Source organism: Schistocerca serialis, unplaced genomic scaffold, assembly GCF_023864345.2.
Source record: "Schistocerca serialis cubense isolate TAMUIC-IGC-003099 unplaced genomic scaffold, iqSchSeri2.2 HiC_scaffold_1468, whole genome shotgun sequence".
NCBI classification, from domain to species: domain Eukaryota; kingdom Metazoa; phylum Arthropoda; class Insecta; order Orthoptera; family Acrididae; genus Schistocerca; species Schistocerca serialis.
Genome location: NW_026047700.1, coordinates 17,871 through 45,122, shown reverse-complemented (window position 1 = coordinate 45,122; position 27,252 = coordinate 17,871). Strand labels below are relative to the sequence as shown.

The 27,252-nt window shown below is 50.2% G+C and overlaps 1 protein-coding gene and 13 non-coding genes across 14 annotated transcripts; all 14 read left to right on the top strand.

Annotated features, from left to right (window-relative positions):
* The first annotated feature begins 819 nt into the window (after positions 1–819).
* LOC126443372 (5S ribosomal RNA) lies at positions 820–938 on the top strand. Its single transcript, XR_007581863.1, has one exon. It is a non-coding gene; the product is annotated as a 5S ribosomal RNA (ribosomal RNA).
* Positions 939–2,154: 1,216 nt separating this feature from the next.
* Positions 2,155–2,273, top strand: LOC126443371 (5S ribosomal RNA). Its single transcript, XR_007581862.1, has one exon. It is a non-coding gene; the product is annotated as a 5S ribosomal RNA (ribosomal RNA).
* Positions 2,274–3,487: 1,214 nt separating this feature from the next.
* On the top strand, positions 3,488–3,606 carry LOC126443370 (5S ribosomal RNA). Its single transcript, XR_007581861.1, has one exon. It is a non-coding gene; the product is annotated as a 5S ribosomal RNA (ribosomal RNA).
* Positions 3,607–4,823: 1,217 nt separating this feature from the next.
* On the top strand, positions 4,824–4,942 carry LOC126443369 (5S ribosomal RNA). Its single transcript, XR_007581860.1, has one exon. It is a non-coding gene; the product is annotated as a 5S ribosomal RNA (ribosomal RNA).
* Positions 4,943–6,156: 1,214 nt separating this feature from the next.
* LOC126443368 (5S ribosomal RNA) lies at positions 6,157–6,275 on the top strand. Its single transcript, XR_007581859.1, has one exon. It is a non-coding gene; the product is annotated as a 5S ribosomal RNA (ribosomal RNA).
* Positions 6,276–7,482: 1,207 nt separating this feature from the next.
* Positions 7,483–7,601, top strand: LOC126443367 (5S ribosomal RNA). The gene has a single exon (XR_007581858.1). It is a non-coding gene; the product is annotated as a 5S ribosomal RNA (ribosomal RNA).
* A 1,207-nt stretch (positions 7,602–8,808) lies between these two features.
* Positions 8,809–8,927, top strand: LOC126443366 (5S ribosomal RNA). The gene has a single exon (XR_007581857.1). It is a non-coding gene; the product is annotated as a 5S ribosomal RNA (ribosomal RNA).
* Positions 8,928–10,133: 1,206 nt separating this feature from the next.
* Positions 10,134–10,252, top strand: LOC126443378 (5S ribosomal RNA). The gene has a single exon (XR_007581868.1). It is a non-coding gene; the product is annotated as a 5S ribosomal RNA (ribosomal RNA).
* A 1,206-nt stretch (positions 10,253–11,458) lies between these two features.
* On the top strand, positions 11,459–11,577 carry LOC126443377 (5S ribosomal RNA). The gene has a single exon (XR_007581867.1). It is a non-coding gene; the product is annotated as a 5S ribosomal RNA (ribosomal RNA).
* A 1,206-nt stretch (positions 11,578–12,783) lies between these two features.
* On the top strand, positions 12,784–12,902 carry LOC126443375 (5S ribosomal RNA). The gene has a single exon (XR_007581866.1). It is a non-coding gene; the product is annotated as a 5S ribosomal RNA (ribosomal RNA).
* A 1,206-nt stretch (positions 12,903–14,108) lies between these two features.
* LOC126443374 (5S ribosomal RNA) lies at positions 14,109–14,227 on the top strand. The gene has a single exon (XR_007581865.1). It is a non-coding gene; the product is annotated as a 5S ribosomal RNA (ribosomal RNA).
* A 1,206-nt stretch (positions 14,228–15,433) lies between these two features.
* Positions 15,434–15,551, top strand: LOC126443373 (5S ribosomal RNA). Its single transcript, XR_007581864.1, has one exon. It is a non-coding gene; the product is annotated as a 5S ribosomal RNA (ribosomal RNA).
* Positions 15,552–16,347: 796 nt separating this feature from the next.
* On the top strand, positions 16,348–17,064 carry LOC126443363 (brain acid soluble protein 1-like). The gene has a single exon (XM_050090950.1). It carries the CDS (start codon positions 16,348–16,350, stop codon positions 17,062–17,064), a length of 717 nt encoding a protein of 238 aa, XP_049946907.1.
* A 5,430-nt stretch (positions 17,065–22,494) lies between these two features.
* Positions 22,495–22,613, top strand: LOC126443364 (5S ribosomal RNA). Its single transcript, XR_007581856.1, has one exon. It is a non-coding gene; the product is annotated as a 5S ribosomal RNA (ribosomal RNA).
* The last annotated feature ends 4,639 nt before the right edge of the window (positions 22,614–27,252 follow it).

Genomic DNA, 27,252 nt, shown 5'->3' with positions numbered 1-27,252 from the left:
GCCTGGGAACTCTGGCTGTGTTCATTTTTCGCTTTTTAGTCGCTACTCCTGCCAGCCCTCTTTCCGTACTACCTTTCTGTTGTGACAAAGAGACTTCCTTAAGCATTTTAAACGGTCGTAAGAAACGAAACTGCAGTAACTAACTCAGTTTGAAGGAGAATGTGCTAACCAAGTTTGCCAGGAAGTCTTTGAAAACGACAAAACAGTACGAATCGGGCCGGTATGCTCCGAAATACGATAGCGCCTATCGCTCTGCAGCGGCGTACAGCTCCAAATTCGATTTGTAATCATACATTGATTCATTTGTCCTCCCGCAGACGTTTCTCGCGCTTGTGCTGTCAAATGGACCGCGACCCGAGCGGCAGCGAGCGGCAGTCGAGCAAAGTCGGGACAAGTCGGGACGGAAGGGGGGGACAGGCGAGAATGCACCGCGCAAATTACGCAAATATCTGGAAGCGCGGCGCGTGTCAGGCAGGTGAGAAAGCTTCCGTCGGTCCAGCAGGACACCGCGCGCAGTCCCCCCCGCCGCCCGGCCGCGCGCAAGCCCTGCGCCGGATAACAGGAACAAGGTGCGTCGCCAGCCAGTGTCGGAGGCCGCACGCACCAAACGAATGACAGGCGGTGCATCCAGCAGCTGTGTTGTGCGCCTCACCTTGGTTCGGCAGTCGCCTATGAGACGCCGAGGCGAGCGCGCACTCCGCGCCACCTTCGAGGTGGAAAGACATGCTTTGCGTCAAATGTGCCACGGAAAGCGGCGATTGCGTGTGTTGGGAGAAGAGGGCGAACGCTTCTTCTGTGGCGCGGCTACAGTATAAGGACGCCAACGGCCATACCATGTTGAATACACCGGTTCTCGTCCGATCACCGAAGTTAAGCAACATCGGGCCCGGTTAGTACTTGGATGGGTGACCGCCTGGGAACACCGGGTGCTGTTGGCTCTATCTCATTTTTTCATTTTTACGTCGCTGCACCTGCCAGCCCTCTTTTCATACTAACTTTCAGGTGTTGGCAAAGATGCTTCCACAAGCATTTTAAACTACTGTATCAAACGTAAGATACGAAATTGCAGTAATGAACTCAGTTTGAGCAAGAATGTGCGAAAGAAGAGTGCTAGAACGCCTCGGAAATAACAACACACTACGAATCGACAGATGAGTTTTGAAATACGTCAGGGCCTACTGTTTTGTAGCGGTGCTAAAGTCCGCAAAGTAAATAAACAAAAACAAACAAACAAAAAAAAGAAGAAGAAGAAGAAGAAGAAGAAGAAGAAATAAAATCTTCTGTTCTCGTCCGATCACCGAAGTGAAGCAGCAACGTTAGTACTCGGAAGGGTGAGCGCCTGGGAACTCTGGCTGTGTTCATTTTTCGCTTTTTAGTCGCTACTCCTGCCAGCCCTCTTTCCGTACTACCTTTCTGTTGTGACAAAGAGACTTCCTTAAGCATTTTAAACGGTCGTAAGAAACGAAACTGCAGTAACTAACTCAGTTTGAAGGAGAATGTGCTAACCAAGTTTGCCAGGAAGTCTTTGAAAACGACAAAACAGTACGAATCGGGCGGTATGCTCCGAAATACGATAGCGCCTATCGCTCTGCAGCGGCGTACAGCTCCAAATTCGATTTGTAATCATACATTGATTCATTTGTCCTCCCGCAGACGTTTCTCGCGCTTGTGCTGTCAAATGGACCGCGACCCGAGCGGCAGCGAGCGGCAGTCGAGCAAAGTCGGGACAAGTCGGGACGGAAGGGGGGGACAGGCGAGAATGCACCGCGCAAATTACGCAAATATCTGGAAGCGCGGCGCGTGTCAGGCAGGTGAGAAAGCTTCCGTCGGTCCAGCAGGACACCGCGCGCAGTCCCCCCGCCCGCCCGGCCGCGCGCAAGCCCTGCGCCGGATAACAGGAACAAGGTGCGTCGCCAGCCAGTGTCGGAGGCCGCACGCACCAAACGAATGACAGGCGGTGCATCCAGCAGCTGTGTTGTGCGCCTCACCTTGGTTCGGCAGTCGCCTATGAGACGCCGAGGCGAGCGCGCACTCCGCGCCACCTTCGAGGTGGAAAGACATGCTTTGCGTCAAATGTGCCACGGAAAGCGGCGATTGCGTGTGTTGGGAGAAGAGGCGAACGCTTCTTCTGTGGCGCGGCTACAGTATAAGGACGCCAACGGCCATACCATGTTGAATACACCGGTTCTCGTCCGATCACCGAAGTTAAGCAACATCGGGCCCGGTTAGTACTTGGATGGGTGACCGCCTGGGAACACCGGGTGCTGTTGGCTCTATCTCATTTTTTCATTTTTACGTCGCTGCACCTGCCAGCCCTCTTTTCATACTAACTTTCAGGTGTTGGCAAAGATGCTTCCACAAGCATTTTAAACTACTGTATCAAACGTAAGATACGAAATTGCAGTAATGAACTCAGTTTGAGCAAGAATGTGCGAAAGAAGAGTGCTAGAACGCCTCGGAAATAACAACACACTACGAATCGACAGATGAGTTTTGAAATACGTCAGGGCCTACTGTTTTGTAGCGGTGCTAAAGTCCGCAAAGTAAATAAACAAAAACAAACAAACAAAAAAAGAAGAAGAAGAAGAAGAAGAAGAAGAAGAAATAAAATCTTCTGTTCTCGTCCGATCACCGAAGTGAAGCAGCAACGTTAGTACTCGGAAGGGTGAGCGCCTGGGAACTCTGGCTGTGTTCATTTTTCGCTTTTTAGTCGCTACTCCTGCCAGCCCTCTTTCCGTACTACCTTTCTGTTGTGACAAAGAGACTTCCTTAAGCATTTTAAACGGTCGTAAGAAACGAAACTGCAGTAACTAACTCAGTTTGAAGGAGAATGTGCTAACCAAGTTTGCCAGGAAGTCTTTGAAAACGACAAAACAGTACGAATCGGGCGGTATGCTCCGAAATACGATAGCGCCTATCGCTCTGCAGCGGCGTACAGCTCCAAATTCGATTTGTAATCATACATTGATTCATTTGTCCTCCCGCAGACGTTTCTCGCGCTTGTGCTGTCAAATGGACCGCGACCCGAGCGGCAGCGAGCGGCAGTCGAGCAAAGTCGGGACAAGTCGGGACGGAAGGGGGGGACAGGCGAGAATGCACCGCGCAAATTACGCAAATATCTGGAAGCGCGGCGCGTGTCAGGCAGGTGAGAAAGCTTCCGTCGGTCCAGCAGGACACCGCGCGCAGTCCCCCCGCCGCCCGGCCGCGCGCAAGCCCTGCGCCGGATAACAGGAACAAGGTGCGTCGCCAGCCAGTGTCGGAGGCCGCACGCACCAAACGAATGACAGGCGGTGCATCCAGCAGCTGTGTTGTGCGCCTCACCTTGGTTCGGCAGTCGCCTATGAGACGCCGAGGCGAGCGCGCACTCCGCGCCACCTTCGAGGTGGAAAGACATGCTTTGCGTCAAATGTGCCACGGAAAGCGGCGATTGCGTGTGTTGGGAGAAGAGGCGAACGCTTCTTCTGTGGCGCGGCTACAGTATAAGGACGCCAACGGCCATACCATGTTGAATACACCGGTTCTCGTCCGATCACCGAAGTTAAGCAACATCGGGCCCGGTTAGTACTTGGATGGGTGACCGCCTGGGAACACCGGGTGCTGTTGGCTCTATCTCATTTTTTCATTTTTACGTCGCTGCACCTGCCAGCCCTCTTTTCATACTAACTTTCAGGTGTTGGCAAAGATGCTTCCACAAGCATTTTAAACTACTGTATCAAACGTAAGATACGAAATTGCAGTAATGAACTCAGTTTGAGCAAGAATGTGCGAAAGAAGAGTGCTAGAACGCCTCGGAAATAACAACACACTACGAATCGACAGATGAGTTTTGAAATACGTCAGGGCCTACTGTTTTGTAGCGGTGCTAAAGTCCGCAAAGTAAATAAACAAAAACAAACAAACAAAAAAAAGAAGAAGAAGAAGAAGAAGAAGAAGAAGAAATAAAATCTTCTGTTCTCGTCCGATCACCGAAGTGAAGCAGCAACGTTAGTACTCGGAAGGGTGAGCGCCTGGGAACTCTGGCTGTGTTCATTTTTCGCTTTTTAGTCGCTACTCCTGCCAGCCCTCTTTCCGTACTACCTTTCTGTTGTGACAAAGAGGACTTCCTTAAGCATTTTAAACGGTCGTAAGAAACGAAACTGCAGTAACTAACTCAGTTTGAAGGAGAATGTGCTAACCAAGTTTGCCAGGAAGTCTTTGAAAACGACAAAACAGTACGAATCGGGCGGTATGCTCCGAAATACGATAGCGCCTATCGCTCTGCAGCGGCGTACAGCTCCAAATTCGATTTGTAATCATACATTGATTCATTTGTCCTCCCGCAGACGTTTCTCGCGCTTGTGCTGTCAAATGGACCGCGACCCGAGCGGCAGCGAGCGGCAGTCGAGCAAAGTCGGGACAAGTCGGGACGGAAGGGGGGGACAGGCGAGAATGCACCGCGCAAATTACGCAAATATCTGGAAGCGCGGCGCGTGTCAGGCAGGTGAGAAAGCTTCCGTCGGTCCAGCAGGACACCGCGCGCAGTCCCCCCGCCGCCCGGCCGCGCGCAAGCCCTGCGCCGGATAACAGGAACAAGGTGCGTCGCCAGCCCAGTGTCGGAGGCCGCACGCACCAAACGAATGACAGGCGGTGCATCCAGCAGCTGTGTTGTGCGCCTCACCTTGGTTCGGCAGTCGCCTATGAGACGCCGAGGCGAGCGCGCACTCCGCGCCACCTTCGAGGTGGAAAGACATGCTTTGCGTCAAATGTGCCACGGAAAGCGGCGATTGCGTGTGTTGGGAGAAGAGGCGAACGCTTCTTCTGTGGCGCGGCTACAGTATAAGGACGCCAACGGCCATACCATGTTGAATACACCGGTTCTCGTCCGATCACCGAAGTTAAGCAACATCGGGCCCGGTTAGTACTTGGATGGGTGACCGCCTGGGAACACCGGGTGCTGTTGGCTCTATCTCATTTTTTCATTTTTACGTCGCTGCACCTGCCAGCCCTCTTTTCATACTAACTTTCAGGTGTTGGCAAAGATGCTTCCACAAGCATTTTAAACTACTGTATCAAACGTAAGATACGAAATTGCAGTAATGAACTCAGTTTGAGCAAGAATGTGCGAAAGAAGAGTGCTAGAACGCCTCGGAAATAACAACACACTACGAATCGACAGATGAGTTTTGAAATACGTCAGGGCCTACTGTTTTGTAGCGGTGCTAAAGTCCGCAAAGTAAATAAACAAAAACAAACAAACAAAAAAAGAAGAAGAAGAAGAAGAAGAAGAAGAAGAAATAAAATCTTCTGTTCTCGTCCGATCACCGAAGTGAAGCAGCAACGTTAGTACTCGGAAGGGTGAGCGCCTGGGAACTCTGGCTGTGTTCATTTTTCGCTTTTTAGTCGCTACTCCTGCCAGCCCTCTTTCCGTACTACCTTTCTGTTGTGACAAAGAGACTTCCTTAAGCATTTTAAACGGTCGTAAGAAACGAAACTGCAGTAACTAACTCAGTTTGAAGGAGAATGTGCTAACCAAGTTTGCCAGGAAGTCTTTGAAAACGACAAAACAGTACGAATCGGGCGGTATGCTCCGAAATACGATAGCGCCTATCGCTCTGCAGCGGCGTACAGCTCCAAATTCGATTTGTAATCATACATTGATTCATTTGTCCTCCCGCAGACGTTTCTCGCGCTTGTGCTGTCAAATGGACCGCGACCCGAGCGGCAGCGAGCGGCAGTCGAGCAAAGTCGGGACAAGTCGGGACGGAAGGGGGGGACAGGCGAGAATGCACCGCGCAAATTACGCAAATATCTGGAAGCGCGGCGCGTGTCAGGCAGGTGAGAAAGCTTCCGTCGGTCCAGCAGGACACCGCGCGCAGTCCCCCCGCCGCCCGGCCGCGCGCAAGCCCTGCGCCGGATAACAGGAACAAGGTGCGTCGCCAGCCAGTGTCGGAGGCCGCACGCACCAAACGAATGACAGGCGGTGCATCCAGCAGCTGTGTTGTGCGCCTCACCTTGGTTCGGCAGTCGCCTATGAGACGCCGAGGCGAGCGCGCACTCCGCGCCACCTTCGAGGTGGAAAGACATGCTTTGCGTCAAATGTGCCACGGAAAGCGGCGATTGCGTGTGTTGGGAGAAGAGGCGAACGCTTCTTCTGTGGCGCGGCTACAGTATAAGGACGCCAACGGCCATACCATGTTGAATACACCGGTTCTCGTCCGATCACCGAAGTTAAGCAACATCGGGCCCGGTTAGTACTTGGATGGGTGACCGCCTGGGAACACCGGGTGCTGTTGGCTCTATCTCATTTTTTCATTTTTACGTCGCTGCACCTGCCAGCCCTCTTTTCATACTAACTTTCAGGTGTTGGCAAAGATGCTTCCACAAGCATTTTAAACTACTGTATCAAACGTAAGATACGAAATTGCAGTAATGAACTCAGTTTGAGCAAGAATGTGCGAAAGAAGAGTGCTAGAACGCCTCGGAAATAACAACACACTACGAATCGACAGATGAGTTTTGAAATACGTCAGGGCCTACTGTTTTGTAGCGGTGCTAAAGTCCGCAAAGTAAATAAACAAAAACAAACAAACAAAAAAAAGAAGAAGAAGAAGAAGAAGAAATAAAATCTTCTGTTCTCGTCCGATCACCGAAGTGAAGCAGCAACGTTAGTACTCGGAAGGGTGAGCGCCTGGGAACTCTGGCTGTGTTCATTTTTCGCTTTTTAGTCGCTACTCCTGCCAGCCCTCTTTCCGTACTACCTTTCTGTTGTGACAAAGAGACTTCCTTAAGCATTTTAAACGGTCGTAAGAAACGAAACTGCAGTAACTAACTCAGTTTGAAGGAGAATGTGCTAACCAAGTTTGCCAGGAAGTCTTTGAAAACGACAAAACAGTACGAATCGGGCGGTATGCTCCGAAATACGATAGCGCCTATCGCTCTGCAGCGGCGTACAGCTCCAAATTCGATTTGTAATCATACATTGATTCATTTGTCCTCCCGCAGACGTTTCTCGCGCTTGTGCTGTCAAATGGACCGCGACCCGAGCGGCAGCGAGCGGCAGTCGAGCAAAGTCGGGACAAGTCGGGACGGAAGGGGGGGGACAGGCGAGAATGCACCGCGCAAATTACGCAAATATCTGGAAGCGCGGCGCGTGTCAGGCAGGTGAGAAAGCTTCCGTCGGTCCAGCAGGACACCGCGCGCAGTCCCCCCGCCGCCCGGCCGCGCGCAAGCCCTGCGCCGGATAACAGGAACAAGGTGCGTCGCCAGCCAGTGTCGGAGGCCGCACGCACCAAACGAATGACAGGCGGTGCATCCAGCAGCTGTGTTGTGCGCCTCACCTTGGTTCGGCAGTCGCCTATGAGACGCCGAGGCGAGCGCGCACTCCGCGCCACCTTCGAGGTGGAAAGACATGCTTTGCGTCAAATGTGCCACGGAAAGCGGCGATTGCGTGTGTTGGGAGAAGAGGCGAACGCTTCTTCTGTGGCGCGGCTACAGTATAAGGACGCCAACGGCCATACCATGTTGAATACACCGGTTCTCGTCCGATCACCGAAGTTAAGCAACATCGGGCCCGGTTAGTACTTGGATGGGTGACCGCCTGGGAACACCGGGTGCTGTTGGCTCTATCTCATTTTTTCATTTTTACGTCGCTGCACCTGCCAGCCCTCTTTTCATACTAACTTTCAGGTGTTGGCAAAGATGCTTCCACAAGCATTTTAAAACTACTGTATCAAACGTAAGATACGAAATTGCAGTAATGAACTCAGTTTGAGCAAGAATGTGCGAAAGAAGAGTGCTAGAACGCCTCGGAAATAACAACACACTACGAATCGACAGATGAGTTTTGAAATACGTCAGGGCCTACTGTTTTGTAGCGGTGCTAAAGTCCGCAAAGTAAATAAACAAAAACAAACAAACAAAAAAAAGAAGAAGAAGAAGAAGAAGAAATAAAATCTTCTGTTCTCGTCCGATCACCGAAGTGAAGCAGCAACGTTAGTACTCGGAAGGGTGAGCGCCTGGGAACTCTGGCTGTGTTCATTTTTCGCTTTTTAGTCGCTACTCCTGCCAGCCCTCTTTCCGTACTACCTTTCTGTTGTGACAAAGAGACTTCCTTAAGCATTTTAAACGGTCGTAAGAAACGAAACTGCAGTAACTAACTCAGTTTGAAGGAGAATGTGCTAACCAAGTTTGCCAGGAAGTCTTTGAAAACGACAAAACAGTACGAATCGGGCGGTATGCTCCGAAATACGATAGCGCCTATCGCTCTGCAGCGGCGTACAGCTCCAAATTCGATTTGTAATCATACATTGATTCATTTGTCCTCCCGCAGACGTTTCTCGCGCTTGTGCTGTCAAATGGACCGCGACCCGAGCGGCAGCGAGCGGCAGTCGAGCAAAGTCGGGACAAGTCGGGACGGAAGGGGGGGACAGGCGAGAATGCACCGCGCAAATTACGCAAATATCTGGAAGCGCGGCGCGTGTCAGGCAGGTGAGAAAGCTTCCGTCGGTCCAGCAGGACACCGCGCGCAGTCCCCCCGCCGCCCGGCCGCGCGCAAGCCCTGCGCCGGATAACAGGAACAAGGTGCGTCGCCAGCCAGTGTCGGAGGCCGCACGCACCAAACGAATGACAGGCGGTGCATCCAGCAGCTGTGTTGTGCGCCTCACCTTGGTTCGGCAGTCGCCTATGAGACGCCGAGGCGAGCGCGCACTCCGCGCCACCTTCGAGGTGGAAAGACATGCTTTGCGTCAAATGTGCCACGGAAAGCGGCGATTGCGTGTGTTGGGAGAAGAGGCGAACGCTTCTTCTGTGGCGCGGCTACAGTATAAGGACGCCAACGGCCATACCATGTTGAATACACCGGTTCTCGTCCGATCACCGAAGTTAAGCAACATCGGGCCCGGTTAGTACTTGGATGGGTGACCGCCTGGGAACACCGGGTGCTGTTGGCTCTATCTCATTTTTTCATTTTTACGTCGCTGCACCTGCCAGCCCTCTTTTCATACTAACTTTCAGGTGTTGGCAAAGATGCTTCCACAAGCATTTTAAACTACTGTATCAAACGTAAGATACGAAATTGCAGTAATGAACTCAGTTTGAGCAAGAATGTGCGAAAGAAGAGTGCTAGAACGCCTCGGAAATAACAACACACTACGAATCGACAGATGAGTTTTGAAATACGTCAGGGCCTACTGTTTTGTAGCGGTGCTAAAGTCCGCAAAGTAAATAAACAAAAACAAACAAACAAAAAAAAGAAGAAGAAGAAGAAGAAGAAATAAAATCTTCTGTTCTCGTCCGATCACCGAAGTGAAGCAGCAACGTTAGTACTCGGAAGGGTGAGCGCCTGGGAACTCTGGCTGTGTTCATTTTTCGCTTTTTAGTCGCTACTCCTGCCAGCCCTCTTTCCGTACTACCTTTCTGTTGTGACAAAGAGACTTCCTTAAGCATTTTAAACGGTCGTAAGAAACGAAACTGCAGTAACTAACTCAGTTTGAAGGAGAATGTGCTAACCAAGTTTGCCAGGAAGTCTTTGAAAACGACAAAACAGTACGAATCGGGCGGTATGCTCCGAAATACGATAGCGCCTATCGCTCTGCAGCGGCGTACAGCTCCAAATTCGATTTGTAATCATACATTGATTCATTTGTCCTCCCGCAGACGTTTCTCGCGCTTGTGCTGTCAAATGGACCGCGACCCGAGCGGCAGCGAGCGGCAGTCGAGCAAAGTCGGGACAAGTCGGGACGGAAGGGGGGGACAGGCGAGAATGCACCGCGCAAATTACGCAAATATCTGGAAGCGCGGCGCGTGTCAGGCAGGTGAGAAAGCTTCCGTCGGTCCAGCAGGACACCGCGCGCAGTCCCCCCGCCGCCCGGCCGCGCGCAAGCCCTGCGCCGGATAACAGGAACAAGGTGCGTCGCCAGCCAGTGTCGGAGGCCGCACGCACCAAACGAATGACAGGCGGTGCATCCAGCAGCTGTGTTGTGCGCCTCACCTTGGTTCGGCAGTCGCCTATGAGACGCCGAGGCGAGCGCGCACTCCGCGCCACCTTCGAGGTGGAAAGACATGCTTTGCGTCAAATGTGCCACGGAAAGCGGCGATTGCGTGTGTTGGGAGAAGAGGCGAACGCTTCTTCTGTGGCGCGGCTACAGTATAAGGACGCCAACGGCCATACCATGTTGAATACACCGGTTCTCGTCCGATCACCGAAGTTAAGCAACATCGGGCCCGGTTAGTACTTGGATGGGTGACCGCCTGGGAACACCGGGTGCTGTTGGCTCTATCTCATTTTTTCATTTTTACGTCGCTGCACCTGCCAGCCCTCTTTTCATACTAACTTTCAGGTGTTGGCAAAGATGCTTCCACAAGCATTTTAAACTACTGTATCAAACGTAAGATACGAAATTGCAGTAATGAACTCAGTTTGAGCAAGAATGTGCGAAAGAAGAGTGCTAGAACGCCTCGGAAATAACAACACACTACGAATCGACAGATGAGTTTTGAAATACGTCAGGGCCTACTGTTTTGTAGCGGTGCTAAAGTCCGCAAAGTAAATAAACAAAAACAAACAAACAAAAAAAAGAAGAAGAAGAAGAAGAAGAAATAAAATCTTCTGTTCTCGTCCGATCACCGAAGTGAAGCAGCAACGTTAGTACTCGGAAGGGTGAGCGCCTGGGAACTCTGGCTGTGTTCATTTTTCGCTTTTTAGTCGCTACTCCTGCCAGCCCTCTTTCCGTACTACCTTTCTGTTGTGACAAAGAGACTTCCTTAAGCATTTTAAACGGTCGTAAGAAACGAAACTGCAGTAACTAACTCAGTTTGAAGGAGAATGTGCTAACCAAGTTTGCCAGGAAGTCTTTGAAAACGACAAAACAGTACGAATCGGGCGGTATGCTCCGAAATACGATAGCGCCTATCGCTCTGCAGCGGCGTACAGCTCCAAATTCGATTTGTAATCATACATTGATTCATTTGTCCTCCCGCAGACGTTTCTCGCGCTTGTGCTGTCAAATGGACCGCGACCCGAGCGGCAGCGAGCGGCAGTCGAGCAAAGTCGGGACAAGTCGGGACGGAAGGGGGGGACAGGCGAGAATGCACCGCGCAAATTACGCAAATATCTGGAAGCGCGGCGCGTGTCAGGCAGGTGAGAAAGCTTCCGTCGGTCCAGCAGGACACCGCGCGCAGTCCCCCCGCCGCCCGGCCGCGCGCAAGCCCTGCGCCGGATAACAGGAACAAGGTGCGTCGCCAGCCAGTGTCGGAGGCCGCACGCACCAAACGAATGACAGGCGGTGCATCCAGCAGCTGTGTTGTGCGCCTCACCTTGGTTCGGCAGTCGCCTATGAGACGCCGAGGCGAGCGCGCACTCCGCGCCACCTTCGAGGTGGAAAGACATGCTTTGCGTCAAATGTGCCACGGAAAGCGGCGATTGCGTGTGTTGGGAGAAGAGGCGAACGCTTCTTCTGTGGCGCGGCTACAGTATAAGGACGCCAACGGCCATACCATGTTGAATACACCGGTTCTCGTCCGATCACCGAAGTTAAGCAACATCGGGCCCGGTTAGTACTTGGATGGGTGACCGCCTGGGAACACCGGGTGCTGTTGGCTCTATCTCATTTTTTCATTTTTACGTCGCTGCACCTGCCAGCCCTCTTTTCATACTAACTTTCAGGTGTTGGCAAAGATGCTTCCACAAGCATTTTAAACTACTGTATCAAACGTAAGATACGAAATTGCAGTAATGAACTCAGTTTGAGCAAGAATGTGCGAAAGAAGAGTGCTAGAACGCCTCGGAAATAACAACACACTACGAATCGACAGATGAGTTTTGAAATACGTCAGGGCCTACTGTTTTGTAGCGGTGCTAAAGTCCGCAAAGTAAATAAACAAAAACAAACAAACAAAAAAAAGAAGAAGAAGAAGAAGAAGAAATAAAATCTTCTGTTCTCGTCCGATCACCGAAGTGAAGCAGCAACGTTAGTACTCGGAAGGGTGAGCGCCTGGGAACTCTGGCTGTGTTCATTTTTCGCTTTTTAGTCGCTACTCCTGCCAGCCCTCTTTCCGTACTACCTTTCTGTTGTGACAAAGAGACTTCCTTAAGCATTTTAAACGGTCGTAAGAAACGAAACTGCAGTAACTAACTCAGTTTGAAGGAGAATGTGCTAACCAAGTTTGCCAGGAAGTCTTTGAAAACGACAAAACAGTACGAATCGGGCGGTATGCTCCGAAATACGATAGCGCCTATCGCTCTGCAGCGGCGTACAGCTCCAAATTCGATTTGTAATCATACATTGATTCATTTGTCCTCCCGCAGACGTTTCTCGCGCTTGTGCTGTCAAATGGACCGCGACCCGAGCGGCAGCGAGCGGCAGTCGAGCAAAGTCGGGACAAGTCGGGACGGAAGGGGGGGACAGGCGAGAATGCACCGCGCAAATTACGCAAATATCTGGAAGCGCGGCGCGTGTCAGGCAGGTGAGAAAGCTTCCGTCGGTCCAGCAGGACACCGCGCGCAGTCCCCCCGCCGCCCGGCCGCGCGCAAGCCCTGCGCCGGATAACAGGAACAAGGTGCGTCGCCAGCCAGTGTCGGAGGCCGCACGCACCAAACGAATGACAGGCGGTGCATCCAGCAGCTGTGTTGTGCGCCTCACCTTGGTTCGGCAGTCGCCTATGAGACGCCGAGGCGAGCGCGCACTCCGCGCCACCTTCGAGGTGGAAAGACATGCTTTGCGTCAAATGTGCCACGGAAAGCGGCGATTGCGTGTGTTGGGAGAAGAGGCGAACGCTTCTTCTGTGGCGCGGCTACAGTATAAGGACGCCAACGGCCATACCATGTTGAATACACCGGTTCTCGTCCGATCACCGAAGTTAAGCAACATCGGGCCCGGTTAGTACTTGGATGGGTGACCGCCTGGGAACACCGGGTGCTGTTGGCTCTATCTCATTTTTTCATTTTTACGTCGCTGCACCTGCCAGCCCTCTTTTCATACTAACTTTCAGGTGTTGGCAAAGATGCTTCCACAAGCATTTTAAACTACTGTATCAAACGTAAGATACGAAATTGCAGTAATGAACTCAGTTTGAGCAAGAATGTGCGAAAGAAGAGTGCTAGAACGCCTCGGAAATAACAACACACTACGAATCGACAGATGAGTTTTGAAATACGTCAGGGCCTACTGTTTTGTAGCGGTGCTAAAGTCCGCAAAGTAAATAAACAAAAACAAACAAACAAAAAAAAGAAGAAGAAGAAGAAGAAGAAATAAAATCTTCTGTTCTCGTCCGATCACCGAAGTGAAGCAGCAACGTTAGTACTCGGAAGGGTGAGCGCCTGGGAACTCTGGCTGTGTTCATTTTTCGCTTTTTAGTCGCTACTCCTGCCAGCCCTCTTTCCGTACTACCTTTCTGTTGTGACAAAGAGACTTCCTTAAGCATTTTAAACGGTCGTAAGAAACGAAACTGCAGTAACTAACTCAGTTTGAAGGAGAATGTGCTAACCAAGTTTGCCAGGAAGTCTTTGAAAACGACAAAACAGTACGAATCGGGCGGTATGCTCCGAAATACGATAGCGCCTATCGCTCTGCAGCGGCGTACAGCTCCAAATTCGATTTGTAATCATACATTGATTCATTTGTCCTCCCGCAGACGTTTCTCGCGCTTGTGCTGTCAAATGGACCGCGACCCGAGCGGCAGCGAGCGGCAGTCGAGCAAAGTCGGGACAAGTCGGGACGGAAGGGGGGGACAGGCGAGAATGCACCGCGCAAATTACGCAAATATCTGGAAGCGCGGCGCGTGTCAGGCAGGTGAGAAAGCTTCCGTCGGTCCAGCAGGACACCGCGCGCAGTCCCCCCGCCGCCCGGCCGCGCGCAAGCCCTGCGCCGGATAACAGGAACAAGGTGCGTCGCCAGCCAGTGTCGGAGGCCGCACGCACCAAACGAATGACAGGCGGTGCATCCAGCAGCTGTGTTGTGCGCCTCACCTTGGTTCGGCAGTCGCCTATGAGACGCCGAGGCGAGCGCGCACTCCGCGCCACCTTCGAGGTGGAAAGACATGCTTTGCGTCAAATGTGCCACGGAAAGCGGCGATTGCGTGTGTTGGGAGAAGAGGCGAACGCTTCTTCTGTGGCGCGGCTACAGTATAAGGACGCCAACGGCCATACCATGTTGAATACACCGGTTCTCGTCCGATCACCGAAGTTAAGCAACATCGGGCCCGGTTAGTACTTGGATGGGTGACCGCCTGGGAACACCGGGTGCTGTTGGCTCTATCTCATTTTTTCATTTTTACGTCGCTGCACCTGCCAGCCCTCTTTTCATACTAACTTTCAGGTGTTGGCAAAGATGCTTCCACAAGCATTTTAAACTACTGTATCAAACGTAAGATACGAAATTGCAGTAATGAACTCAGTTTGAGCAAGAATGTGCGAAAGAAGAGTGCTAGAACGCCTCGGAAATAACAACACACTACGAATCGACAGATGAGTTTTGAAATACGTCAGGGCCTACTGTTTTGTAGCGGTGCTAAAGTCCGCAAAGTAAATAAACAAAAACAAACAAACAAAAAAAAGAAGAAGAAGAAGAAGAAGAAATAAAATCTTCTGTTCTCGTCCGATCACCGAAGTGAAGCAGCAACGTTAGTACTCGGAAGGGTGAGCGCCTGGGAACTCTGGCTGTGTTCATTTTTCGCTTTTTAGTCGCTACTCCTGCCAGCCCTCTTTCCGTACTACCTTTCTGTTGTGACAAAGAGACTTCCTTAAGCATTTTAAACGGTCGTAAGAAACGAAACTGCAGTAACTAACTCAGTTTGAAGGAGAATGTGCTAACCAAGTTTGCCAGGAAGTCTTTGAAAACGACAAAACAGTACGAATCGGGCGGTATGCTCCGAAATACGATAGCGCCTATCGCTCTGCAGCGGCGTACAGCTCCAAATTCGATTTGTAATCATACATTGATTCATTTGTCCTCCCGCAGACGTTTCTCGCGCTTGTGCTGTCAAATGGACCGCGACCCGAGCGGCAGCGAGCGGCAGTCGAGCAAAGTCGGGACAAGTCGGGACGGAAGGGGGGGACAGGCGAGAATGCACCGCGCAAATTACGCAAATATCTGGAAGCGCGGCGCGTGTCAGGCAGGTGAGAAAGCTTCCGTCGGTCCAGCAGGACACCGCGCGCAGTCCCCCCGCCGCCCGGCCGCGCGCAAGCCCTGCGCCGGATAACAGGAACAAGGTGCGTCGCCAGCCAGTGTCGGAGGCCGCACGCACCAAACGAATGACAGGCGGTGCATCCAGCAGCTGTGTTGTGCGCCTCACCTTGGTTCGGCAGTCGCCTATGAGACGCCGAGGCGAGCGCGCACTCCGCGCCACCTTCGAGGTGGAAAGACATGCTTTGCGTCAAATGTGCCACGGAAAGCGGCGATTGCGTGTGTTGGGAGAAGAGGCGAACGCTTCTTCTGTGGCGCGGCTACAGTATAAGGACGCCAACGGCCATACCATGTTGAATACACCGGTTCTCGTCCGATCACCGAAGTTAAGCAACATCGGGCCCGGTTAGTACTTGGATGGGTGACCGCCTGTGAACACGTGTGCCGCTCGCTATTGTGCGTCGCAGGTAGCAGAGGATTTTCCCGGCCGTCCCGCCGTCGCCGGCCGGCCACGAGACCGTCCCCGCACCGCGCCCGCTGCCCGCTGCCCGAGGTGGACAGCGTGCCGCCGCCGTCGCTGCTTTGGCGAGTATAAGTTCATTATTTTATTGACCGGTTATTTTTGGAAAACATGGCATCAACGACAAACAGGAGGGACACTATTCAGTGTACTTTCGATAAGAATGGTGAAAGACCGAACGCGTTTGAAATTCACAATTGGATCATTGACGATGTGAAAGTACCAGTAGAGGAAATCGAGGGACTACAATTGGACTTTATTTTGAACACACTGTTTGTAAAAATCGGAAACGCCGCGGAAATTGATAGAGTAGTAAATCTAAACAGGGGCATCTGGAAGTTCAAACATAGGGACGGAACCACAAGTGACGTCACGATCCAGCATTCTGGTTACGGAATCAGGAATATAAAAATATACAATCTGCCTTTCGAAGTCCCTGACGAAGAAATTGTAAAAACCTGCAGACTATACGGAAACGTTTTCGGGATATCGAGAGACAAGTGGTCGAGTGCATACCGCATTCAGGTAGACTCGGGTGTGCGCACCGTAAAAATGGACCTAAGGAAACACATTCCGTCGTTCATCAACGTATGCGGGCACAGAGGCTTCGTCTCGTACACAGGCCAACCTCAGACGTGTTCCATTTGTCATGCCACGGATCACATGAGGAACGACTGCCCACGAAAACGGCCGGTACAGCTTCCTAGAGAGAATACGTACGCAGGCGCGATGATGAATCTCAACGCAGATTTTCCGTCGCTGAGAATAGCGGACGCTGCCCCGCAGCCACAGGGAGAGGACAGTAACGACAACGAGCCTGCCGCCGCGGGCCCCGCCGCCGCTACAGCCGAGCAGGACACAATGGAGGAGGAGGAGGAGGAGGCCACAGAACCCGCGCCCCAGTCCGCTGCCCCGGCTACCCCCGGCCCCGAGCCGGCCGCCGGGCCAGCACCCGGAAGCGCCGACAAAAGGAAGATTAGCGACGGCAGCTCGGACGAGGCCGAACAGCAAGTACAGCCCAAGACGGCGCGTACACAGAAAACGCTGGCGAAGCAAGCGAGAAAGGAAAAAGAACCAGAACGAGAAATAGAAATGATGGAAACTGAAAAAGCAGAAAATGAAAGTGGTACTCCAGCCACACACGAACAGGCACGCGAGCAGAAGATAAGAGAAAACGTGAACCAACTTAAAAAGATACTGAAATTAAACCAAGAAGATGACGTCGCCGCAACCACCTCCAAGAAGAGGAGCGGAGAAAAAGCCAAGGGGAAACAACGGAACACAGAAGAAGACACAGAAACGACAAACAAAACGGCAAACAAAACAGGAACCAAAAAGGAAAGGAAAAGGCAAAATTCCAGTTCCTCACAGGAGAGGAGGCAAAGCGGGCCAGACCGGCCACAACTGCAGCACACGGACTCTGACGACAGTTCTGACGGGCAATAGAAATGACTAGGCTGGCAAAAAACTCATACCAGATAATCACTTGCAACGTAAATAAAATGACTACAGCAGTAAAGATAGACGCCCTTGCACAGTTCTTAAGACACAGAGCCGCAGACGTAGCGCTTTTGCAAGAAGTGGCATCGACGGCGATAGAACGGATACCGGGGTTCGACATCTACACAAACATAGACCCAGAATCGAGGTGCGGCACCGCGATAATGGTCAGACATGGAATAGAAACTGACGAACCCAAGATGTTATCAAACGGCCGAGGAATTGCGATCCAAATAGAAGGCACGTTAGTTGTGAACGTATATGCACCGTCAGGCACAAACAACAAGAGAGCCAGGAGCAACTTCTTTAATGAAGAAATATGTGAACTCATCCTACACAACAACAACAATATCATAATTGGTGGTGACTTCAATTGTGTGACCGCTCAAGAGGATCAGATCCCAGTGGCAAACGTGTGCGCCGAATTACAAGAACTTGTTAAACGTTTAAAACTGGAGGATTCGTGGAGAGTGAAAAATCCCGCACTCACAGAGTTCACATACTTCTACAGAAACGGAAGAAGCAGACTTGATAGAATTTACGCAAGCAGAGATTTGGCAGACAAAATATCGCGAGTGGAGGTCTGTCCAGTCATGTTTTCCGACCACTCCTGCTACGAGTGCAGCATCCGTTTGGAAACAGAGAAGACGGCGGCGGGAAGAAGCTCCTGGAAGCTTAACACCGACCACCTGCAAGACGTCGCTCTGAGAAAGGAGATAGCAGCCACGTGGCAAGAATGCTTGGCGAAGAGAGCAGAGCACAGCACCACAATAGACTGGTGGATTACGCGCACGAAACCAGCGCTGAGAAGACTGCTAATTCGGTTCTGCGCCGAAAAAGCGTTCTGGAGAAGGAACACTGCCGACTTTTATCAACAGTGCCTGAAAGATGCCTTAAATGCGCCGTTAGACGACCAATCTTTCTTGCCTAGGGTGAGGAGGATCAAAGCAAAAATGCTACTGATCAAAAAACAGCAACTGAGGGGAGTAATCACAAGAAGTAAAACGTACGGCGAAGTGGAGGACGAGCCCGCTACCCTGCACCACATCAACAGGGAGAGGGAAAGGGCGGCGAGCAAGACCATTAAGGAACTGTGCGACGGCGAAGGGCGATCACTCAAAACAAAACCAGAAATTAAAAGACACATAGAGACGTACTTCGAACAACTCTTCCAAAAAGAAGAAATAAAACAACGAGCAGTAACAAAAATCCTGCAAAACACAACACGGATGCTAACGGAGGCAGACAGAACAAAACTGACGGAGACCTTCGACGAAGATGAAGTCAGAGCAGTCCTCAAGAGCAGTGCCAAAGGAAGATCACCGGGCACCGACGGCATCCCGACCGAGTTTTACAACGAGTACTGGGACATAATCGGAGGGAAAGTGACGGAGATGGTAAATGAGATCTTAGGCGGAGCAGAGATACCAGCCAAGCTCACGGATGGGACCATCATACTCATACCGAAACAGAAAAAGGCCCGAAGAATAGAGGACTACCGTCCCGTCACGCTCCTGAATGCCGATTATAAATTAATAGCCAAATGCCTCGCAAGCAACTTGAAGACTGCAATGACCAAAACAATAAGTCCGTGGCAGACGTGTGCAGTGCCAGGTAGAAGTATATTTAACGCTACCTCCACCTATAGAGACGTGATAGCACATGCAGCTACCAACAGGAATACAGCAGCAATAATATCCGTAGACTTCAACAAGGCTTTCGATAGGATCGATCACAGCTACTTAATGAAGACGTTAAGAAGACTAGGATTCGGACCAAAATTCAACAGCATCGTCGAAAAACTACTAAAGAATGGCAAATCCAGAATAGCCATAAACGGCTGGACAACAAACTACATAGAGCTTAACAGGTCAGTGAGGCAAGGCTGCCCCCTGTCAATGGCCCTTTTTGCAGTAGCACTAGACCCGCTATTGAAGAAGATCGCCAATAGCATAGCAGGCTACACGGTGGAAGACAAAACAGAGGCTTGCGTAGCCTATGCAGATGACGTGGGAATCTTCATCCAACAACGTGAAGAAATAAAAACGGTGGAAGAAATACTGCACACTTTTGAAGAAGCGTCAGGTGCAAAAATAAACAAAAAGAAAACAGTGCTACTGCCAATTGGGAATAAGCAGATAAATGCAGCGAGTCAGTGGTATGAAGTAGTCGAGAACCACAAAGTACTCGGCATCTTCATGCAGCCTTGTCCACAAAAAATGGCAACATACAACTGGAGGAACGCACTACATGTAATACGAGGCCTCACGAGAGTGCATTCAAACAGGCAACTAACCCTGCATCAAAGAATAGACCTCATAAACACAACGATCCTATCGAAAGCCTACTACCTGGCACAGATCCTGACCTTACCCAAAGAAATAGCTAGGGCAATCACGGGAGCCGTATACTACCTCCTGTGGCGAAGAGAAATCGTCAAAGTGGCGCAGGAAACATGCTCGTTACCGATAGAGGAAGGAGGACTCGGTCTTGTGGAAGTAAGAACGAAATGTGCAGCGCTTCTACTAAAAAGGACGCTGGAAATCAAGGAGAAGAACCCAGAAAGCATCACAGCAGCACTGATAAGAAGAATGAAACCTGCATCTGAAGAACCGCCAATAAACACGAGCCACATCCCGTATAAGATTTGCCACGTAAGACAATACTACATAGACAAGAGCTATGCATTGACAACCGTGGCAAATCCCAGTCACAGGACAGCGAGGAAAATATACAAGGCGCTGAGGGGAAGGCCTGCCAGAAACAGAATAGAAAACAAGTTCCCAAATCACAACTGGCCACAAATATGGAAAAACATCACGGAAACCACGCTACCAAAGCACGTGAAGGCGAGCTGGTACCGAATAGTAAACAGGACGGTAGCAACAAACGAAAAATTAGCCCGGATCAAACTGAGAGATTCAGATAAATGTGAAGCCTGCAACTGTGTCGACACATTAGAGCACCGCTTCACATGTAAAAACGGGGTCAGCATATGGGAAACGTGCCAGAGAATGGTGGCAAAAATAAATAGAACGGACCAGCGAGCTATAACACCTACAGTCATCACTGCGCCCGACATCAAACCATTTCCCAGGCCGAAAAGGCTGGCAACCCTGTGGATCCTCGGCATGACAGGCCACGCCATCGTGACGAAGCGGCAGACGGATCACGTCGACTTCCTGATGGACCTCTGGGAGGAACATAAGGAAGCGCAGCAGCACAGGCGGTACGACGAGAACTTTCAGAACTTCCTCCGGATACCCCTGCAGGCAGCCATCGACGACGTCTTCCCGGCGGCACGCGACCACCAGCGAGCCTCCCCACAGCACCGCAGCAACCTCGACAGTGCAGTGCAGTGATAAAAGTGAAATAGTACAAATCCAAAAAGAAAGTGAAAGTAGAAGTGCGCCAGAGTGTTTTAAGAAATGCAGCAAAAAGAAAAAGAAAGTGTTTTATCTGTGTGAACACCCTAGGGTGTAGTGTTTCAGTGCTATAACCTCCCAATCACCACCGGATAACAGGCACATATTAAAGTGTTCTTTCCCTTCCTAAGTGCCACAAAGTCATAAGATGTACTAATAAACCTTTGCACTCATCTCTACTTTCACCTTCGTCCTTCAACTGTCAGATCTGTCTTTCCATGTAAGTAATATGTGATGCATGCTTAAACGCCGAACTAAAACCGGACCTCCTTTGTTTCTACCATCCTTTCATGCCTAAATGCAATATGTAATTTAAATGTATATAACTTAATGTAATCAGTATCTAAATAACTATGCTCATTTTTTGTTTTGTTTGTTTGTATGCACATTGCAAGTGAATAACTCTGTGACATCAGAGAAATGCCAGTCGTGTCAGTATTTGCCACAACAAACTTGGACATAAACATATAGCAAGGAAAATGGACTACTCTCAGTAACGAATATAGGAAAAACTTATCGAAGTGCTTAAAAAACGAAAAGAATGAAAGGAAAATTACCAAATGGACAGCATGTCTTACAAAATAAGTAAGGGTAACAAATACCATAAAAAGATGAACAAAAAAAAAATTAATTTGAAAACTGTAGTGCACAACCATGCAGATGATTTATTTTGTTGTTTCTTTCTTATTTCTGAAATAAATATTTGGTTACAAAAAAAAAAAAAAAGGTGCTGTTGGCTCTATCTCATTTTTTCATTTTTACGTCGCTGCACCTGCCAGCCCTCTTTTCATACTAACTTTCAGGTGTTGGCAAAGATGCTTCCACAAGCATTTTAAACTACTGTATCAAACGTAAGATACGAAATTGCAGTAATGAACTCAGTTTGAGCAAGAATGTGCGAAAGAAGAGTGCTAGAACGCCTCGGAAATAACAACACACTACGAATCGACAGATGAGTTTTGAAATACGTCAGGGCCTACTGTTTTGTAGCGGTGCTAAAGTCCGCAAAGTAAATAAACAAAAACAAACAAACAAAAAAAAGAAGAAGAAGAAGAAGAAGAAGAAGAAATAAAATCTTCTGTTCTCGTCCGATCACCGAAGTGAAGCAGCAACGTTAGTACTCGGAAGGGTGAGCGCCTGGGAACTCTGGCTGTGTTCATTTTTCGCTTTTTAGTCGCTACTCCTGCCAGCCCTCTTTCCGTACTACCTTTCTGTTGTGACAAAGAGACTTCCTTAAGCATTTTAAACGGTCGTAAGAAACGAAACTGCAGTAACTAACTCAGTTTGAAGGAGAATGTGCTAACCAAGTTTGCCAGGAAGTCTTTGAAAACGACAAAACAGTACGAATCGGGCGGTATGCTCCGAAATACGATAGCGCCTATCGCTCTGCAGCGGCGTACAGCTCCAAATTCGATTTGTAATCATACATTGATTCATTTGTCCTCCCGCAGACGTTTCTCGCGCTTGTGCTGTCAAATGGACCGCGACCCGAGCGGCAGCGAGCGGCAGTCGAGCAAAGTCGGGACAAGTCGGGACGGAAGGGGGGGACAGGCGAGAATGCACCGCGCAAATTACGCAAATATCTGGAAGCGCGGCGCGTGTCAGGCAGGTGAGAAAGCTTCCGTCGGTCCAGCAGGACACCGCGCGCAGTCCCCCCGCCGCCCGGCCGCGCGCAAGCCCTGCGCCGGATAACAGGAACAAGGTGCGTCGCCAGCCAGTGTCGGAGGCCGCACGCACCAAACGAATGACAGGCGGTGCATCCAGCAGCTGTGTTGTGCGCCTCACCTTGGTTCGGCAGTCGCCTATGAGACGCCGAGGCGAGCGCGCACTCCGCGCCACCTTCGAGGTGGAAAGACATGCTTTGCGTCAAATGTGCCACGGAAAGCGGCGATTGCGTGTGTTGGGAGAAGAGGCGAACGCTTCTTCTGTGGCGCGGCTACAGTATAAGGACGCCAACGGCCATACCATGTTGAATACACCGGTTCTCGTCCGATCACCGAAGTTAAGCAACATCGGGCCCGGTTAGTACTTGGATGGGTGACCGCCTGGGAACACCGGGTGCTGTTGGCTCTATCTCATTTTTTCATTTTTACGTCGCTGCACCTGCCAGCCCTCTTTTCATACTAACTTTCAGGTGTTGGCAAAGATGCTTCCACAAGCATTTTAAACTACTGTATCAAACGTAAGATACGAAATTGCAGTAATGAACTCAGTTTGAGCAAGAATGTGCGAAAGAAGAGTGCTAGAACGCCTCGGAAATAACAACACACTACGAATCGACAGATGAGTTTTGAAATACGTCAGGGCCTACTGTTTTGTAGCGGTGCTAAAGTCCGCAAAGTAAATAAACAAAAACAAACAAACAAAAAAAAGAAGAAGAAGAAGAAGAAGAAGAAATAAAATCTTCTGTTCTCGTCCGATCACCGAAGTGAAGCAGCAACGTTAGTACTCGGAAGGGTGAGCGCCTGGGAACTCTGGCTGTGTTCATTTTTCGCTTTTTAGTCGCTACTCCTGCCAGCCCTCTTTCCATACCACCTTTCTGTTGTGACAAACAGACTTCCTTAAGCATTTTAAACGGCCGTAAGAAACGAAACTGCACTAACTAACTCAGTCTGAGGGTGAATGTGCTAACCAAGTTTGCCAGGAAGTCTTTGAAAACGACAAAACAGTACGAATCGGGCGGTATGCTCCGAAATACGATAGCGCCTATCGCTCTGCAGCGGCGTACAGCTCCAAATTCGATTTGTAATCATAAATTGATTCATTTGTCCTCCCGCAGACGTTTCTCGCGCTTGTGCTGTCAAATGGACCGCGACCCGAGCGGCAGCGAGCGGCAGTCGAGCAAAGTCGGGACAAGTCGGGACGGAAGGGGGGACAGGCGAGAATGCACCGCGCAAATTACGCAAATATCTGGAAGCGCGGCGCGTGTCAGGCAGGTGAGGAAGCTTCCGTCGGTCCAGCAGGACACCGCGCGCAGTCCCCCCGCCGCCCGGCCGCGCGCCGGATAACAGGAACAAGGTGCGTCGCCAGCCAGTGTCGGAGGCCGCACGCACCAAACGAATGACAGGCGGTGCATCCAGCAGCTGTGTTGTGCGCCTCACCTTGGTTCGGCAGTCGCCTATGAGACGCCGAGGCGAGCGCGCACTCCGCGCCACCTTCGAGGTGGAAAGACATGCTTTGCGTCAAATGTGCCACGGAAAGCGGCGATTGCGTGTGTTGGGAGAAGAGGCGAACGCTTCTTCTGTGGCGCGGCTACAGTATAAGGACGCCAACGGCCATACCATGTTGAATGCACGGCTAGCGGCCGCTCCATTGGCATCGCCGCGTTGCGTTCCGCTGTCGAGTTTCTCATTTTTGCGCGTTTTTTTTGCGTAGTTGTTAAGTAACGGTTTGAAAATGGAAAACGTAAACAGATCGAACACATTGAACGTTATTTTCGACAAGGAAGCTGTACGCCCTACGGCATACGAGGCTCACGACTGGATTATTGACGAACTCGGTCTTACCGACACCGAAACGTACGGAGTCCAGTGGGACTTTATTACCGGAACCCGAAATTCAATGATCCGGAAATGTGCGAAAAGATCGTACAGGAAAACGGTGGAAAACGCAAGTTTAAATATCGTGACGGAAGCGTTTGCGACGTGACCGTGTGCCACGCGGGTTACGGTATTCGTCAAGTTCGTATTTTTAATCTTCCCTTTGAAATACCTACGCAAATGATCGCTCGTGGTCTCATGCCGTACGGGAATGTGCTTTCAGTGACGAATGAAAAATGGGGTAGTGGTTTCCGCCTACAAGTCTACAACGGAGTAAGAAGTGTTCTTATTGAACTGAAACAGCACATCCCGTCCTTTCTAGTTATAGGCGGCTACAGGGCATTTATATCGTACAATGGACAGCCACAGACGTGCTCGTACTGCAATGCAACCGATCATTTTCGACAAAATTGTCCGAACAGACGTCGCCCTGTGCAGCTCCCGCTCGGCGGTGATAGCGCACAAACGCAGAAAAATTCGTATGCGTCTGTAGCGTTGGGTGTTGCTCCGGTTCGACCCTCGTCACTCCCTGAGACAGAGGCTGCGTGCGAATCGGCTGCGACCCCGGCGAACACGGACAATGTCATGGACATAACAGAAATTGATGAAAAAGCCGTCATTCCAGAAAATTCTCTCCGCAATAATGCGACAAACGTTACGGTCGTGGCTGACGTTCACCCAGAGCCACCAAAAAGTGACGACACTGAATCAGAAATTTTTCCGACCAACACGCAAAATTCAGAGAGTGGACGCAGCCCTGCTGCTGTCCCCTCAGAAAAGCGTGTTTCACGTAAAGACCCCAGTCCATCCCCGAGCAGGAGATCGATGAGCCATTCGCCGAATAAATCTTCAAAAAGGAAACATAGACGCGGCCGTGGAAACGGAAATTCGGATGCAACTTCTAAATCCCATCAACAATGCCCCGTGACAGTCGTCCCTGTTGCGTCGCATGAAACAGAAGCAGATCGCCGGCGCGACGCAACTGTTCGACATCTAAGGGAATTTCTAAATAAGCAAGAGAAAGAAATCAGCGTACAACCTCTCTTAACTGAGGCTGTATTATCAGCGCCAATTAAAAGAAAGGCAGAGGAAATGCACGAGTGTCGTGCTCGGTACACAGCCCACGTCCCGACGGGCGACATTCGTGCTGTCCATGCCATGCAAATCGATCCGCCACATATGCACGTACCGATGGAAACCAACAATGATCCTCCCCGCTCAGATCAACAACGCAGTACTGTTTGGTCCGAAGATGTTTGAGTATAAACTCGGTTGAAAATTTAGTTGCAATACTCGTCACATACAAAACAAACCATTCGCAGAATGAATTATCTCCATTTATACCCCGTCTCCCGTAGCTAATGTTTCTCTGTTTCTTTCTCCACTTCCAATGCCTGCCTGTTATACGCAAATAAAAGATTTATCTATTCTTACCTTAAATATAAACGGGATTTCTGCAGTGCACAAAATTTTATCCCTAGTCGATTTTGTACATTACAGTCGTTTTGACATAATATTCCTTCAGGAAGTTACCGCAAACATCCTCAATAACATAAGTGGATATGATGTTATTTATAACATTAACAATAATATAAAATGCGGTACCGCGATTTTATATAAAAATTCCCTAGAGCCAGACAATGTCCAAACGTTGCCAAGCGGACGCGCAATTGCGTGCAATATACAAAGCATGAGATTTATCAATATTTACGCCCCCTCAGGGACAGATAATAGACGAATGCGCGCAGCATTCTTCAATCACGAGGTAGTTCCCTTGTTTGATACCACACGTCCAATAATTCTCGGCGGCGATTTTAACTGTGTAACAGACGCATCCGACCAGCACCCTACGGCCACTATGTGTCCTGAATTAGTGAAACTGTTGACCGCCAAAGATCTGCGAGACACGTGGCGTCTCCTCCACCCACATACAACGCAGTATACGCACATATACAATAGTGGAGCAAGCAGAATAGACCGCATATACGTCTCTCAACAGATTGCAAACAACCTAAATAGTGTAGACATCATCCCTGTCGCGTTCAGCGACCACTGCGGTTATGTTGCTGCCATCCACCTACAGCGTACAAATGAAACACCTACTCCCAGGTTGTGGAAGCTTAATACAAAACATCTTGCCGCGAGAGACTTCCGCTCGAAAATGCAATCTGTATGGCAGCTTTGCCTGCAGAAAGAGAAAAACTACAGCTCAGCACTAGAGTGGTGGACTTTCTACGCAAAGCCGCAAATTAGGATGATTGCTCAATGTTATAGCCAGGAGGTATCCTTCTGGACGCAGCGCACAACAGAATTTTACCAACAATGCCTCAAAGACGCGTTAAACGCCCCCGTCGGACCAAATGAAAATCTCCGCCTCCGCTTAAACCGTATTAAAGCAAAGATTCTCCGTATACATAACGAAAAGGCGAAAGGAATTTTGGTCCGAAGTCGCGCCTTGTGCACTCTGGACGACGAAGAACCGTCGTCCTATCATCTCGCGCGTGAAAAAACACGGGCAAGACGCAAACACGTAGAATCGATAACGACTGCGTCAGGCGAGCGCCTTACGCGGAAAACAGACATTCTCCAACATATTACAGCCCACTACACAGACTTATTTCGAGACGTTGCGACAGACGACGTAGCGCTAAATTATTTGTTATGCGACCTGCAGACTGACATTTCGAACGCAGACCGAGAACAGTTGATAGCAGAGATGAGAGTACAGAACACAAAACCGATTGTACAGTCGTGCTGTAAAGGAAAGTCGCCGGGACCTGATGGCCTGCCAACCGAATTCTATCAGGTCTACTGGGACATCTTTGGGCAAAAACTCACCGACATAGTAAATGAAATAATTCGTGGCACCGATATTCCCGCAAAATTTCTGGAAGGTCGAGTTGTGCTCGTCCCAAAAACGCAACATACATGTCGTGTCCAAGATTTCCGGCCCATCACGTTACTCAATACTGACTACAAAATAGTTGCAAGGTGCCTTGCAGCAAAGATGAAGCCAGTCATGAACAAAGCTATCAGCTCTTACCAAACGTGCGGAGTAACACACCACAATATTTTCCACGCAGCGTCCTTATACCGAGACATAGTAGCTCACACGGCAGTCCATAAATTATCGACAGCTATTCTATCCATTGACTTTGCGAACGCTTTCG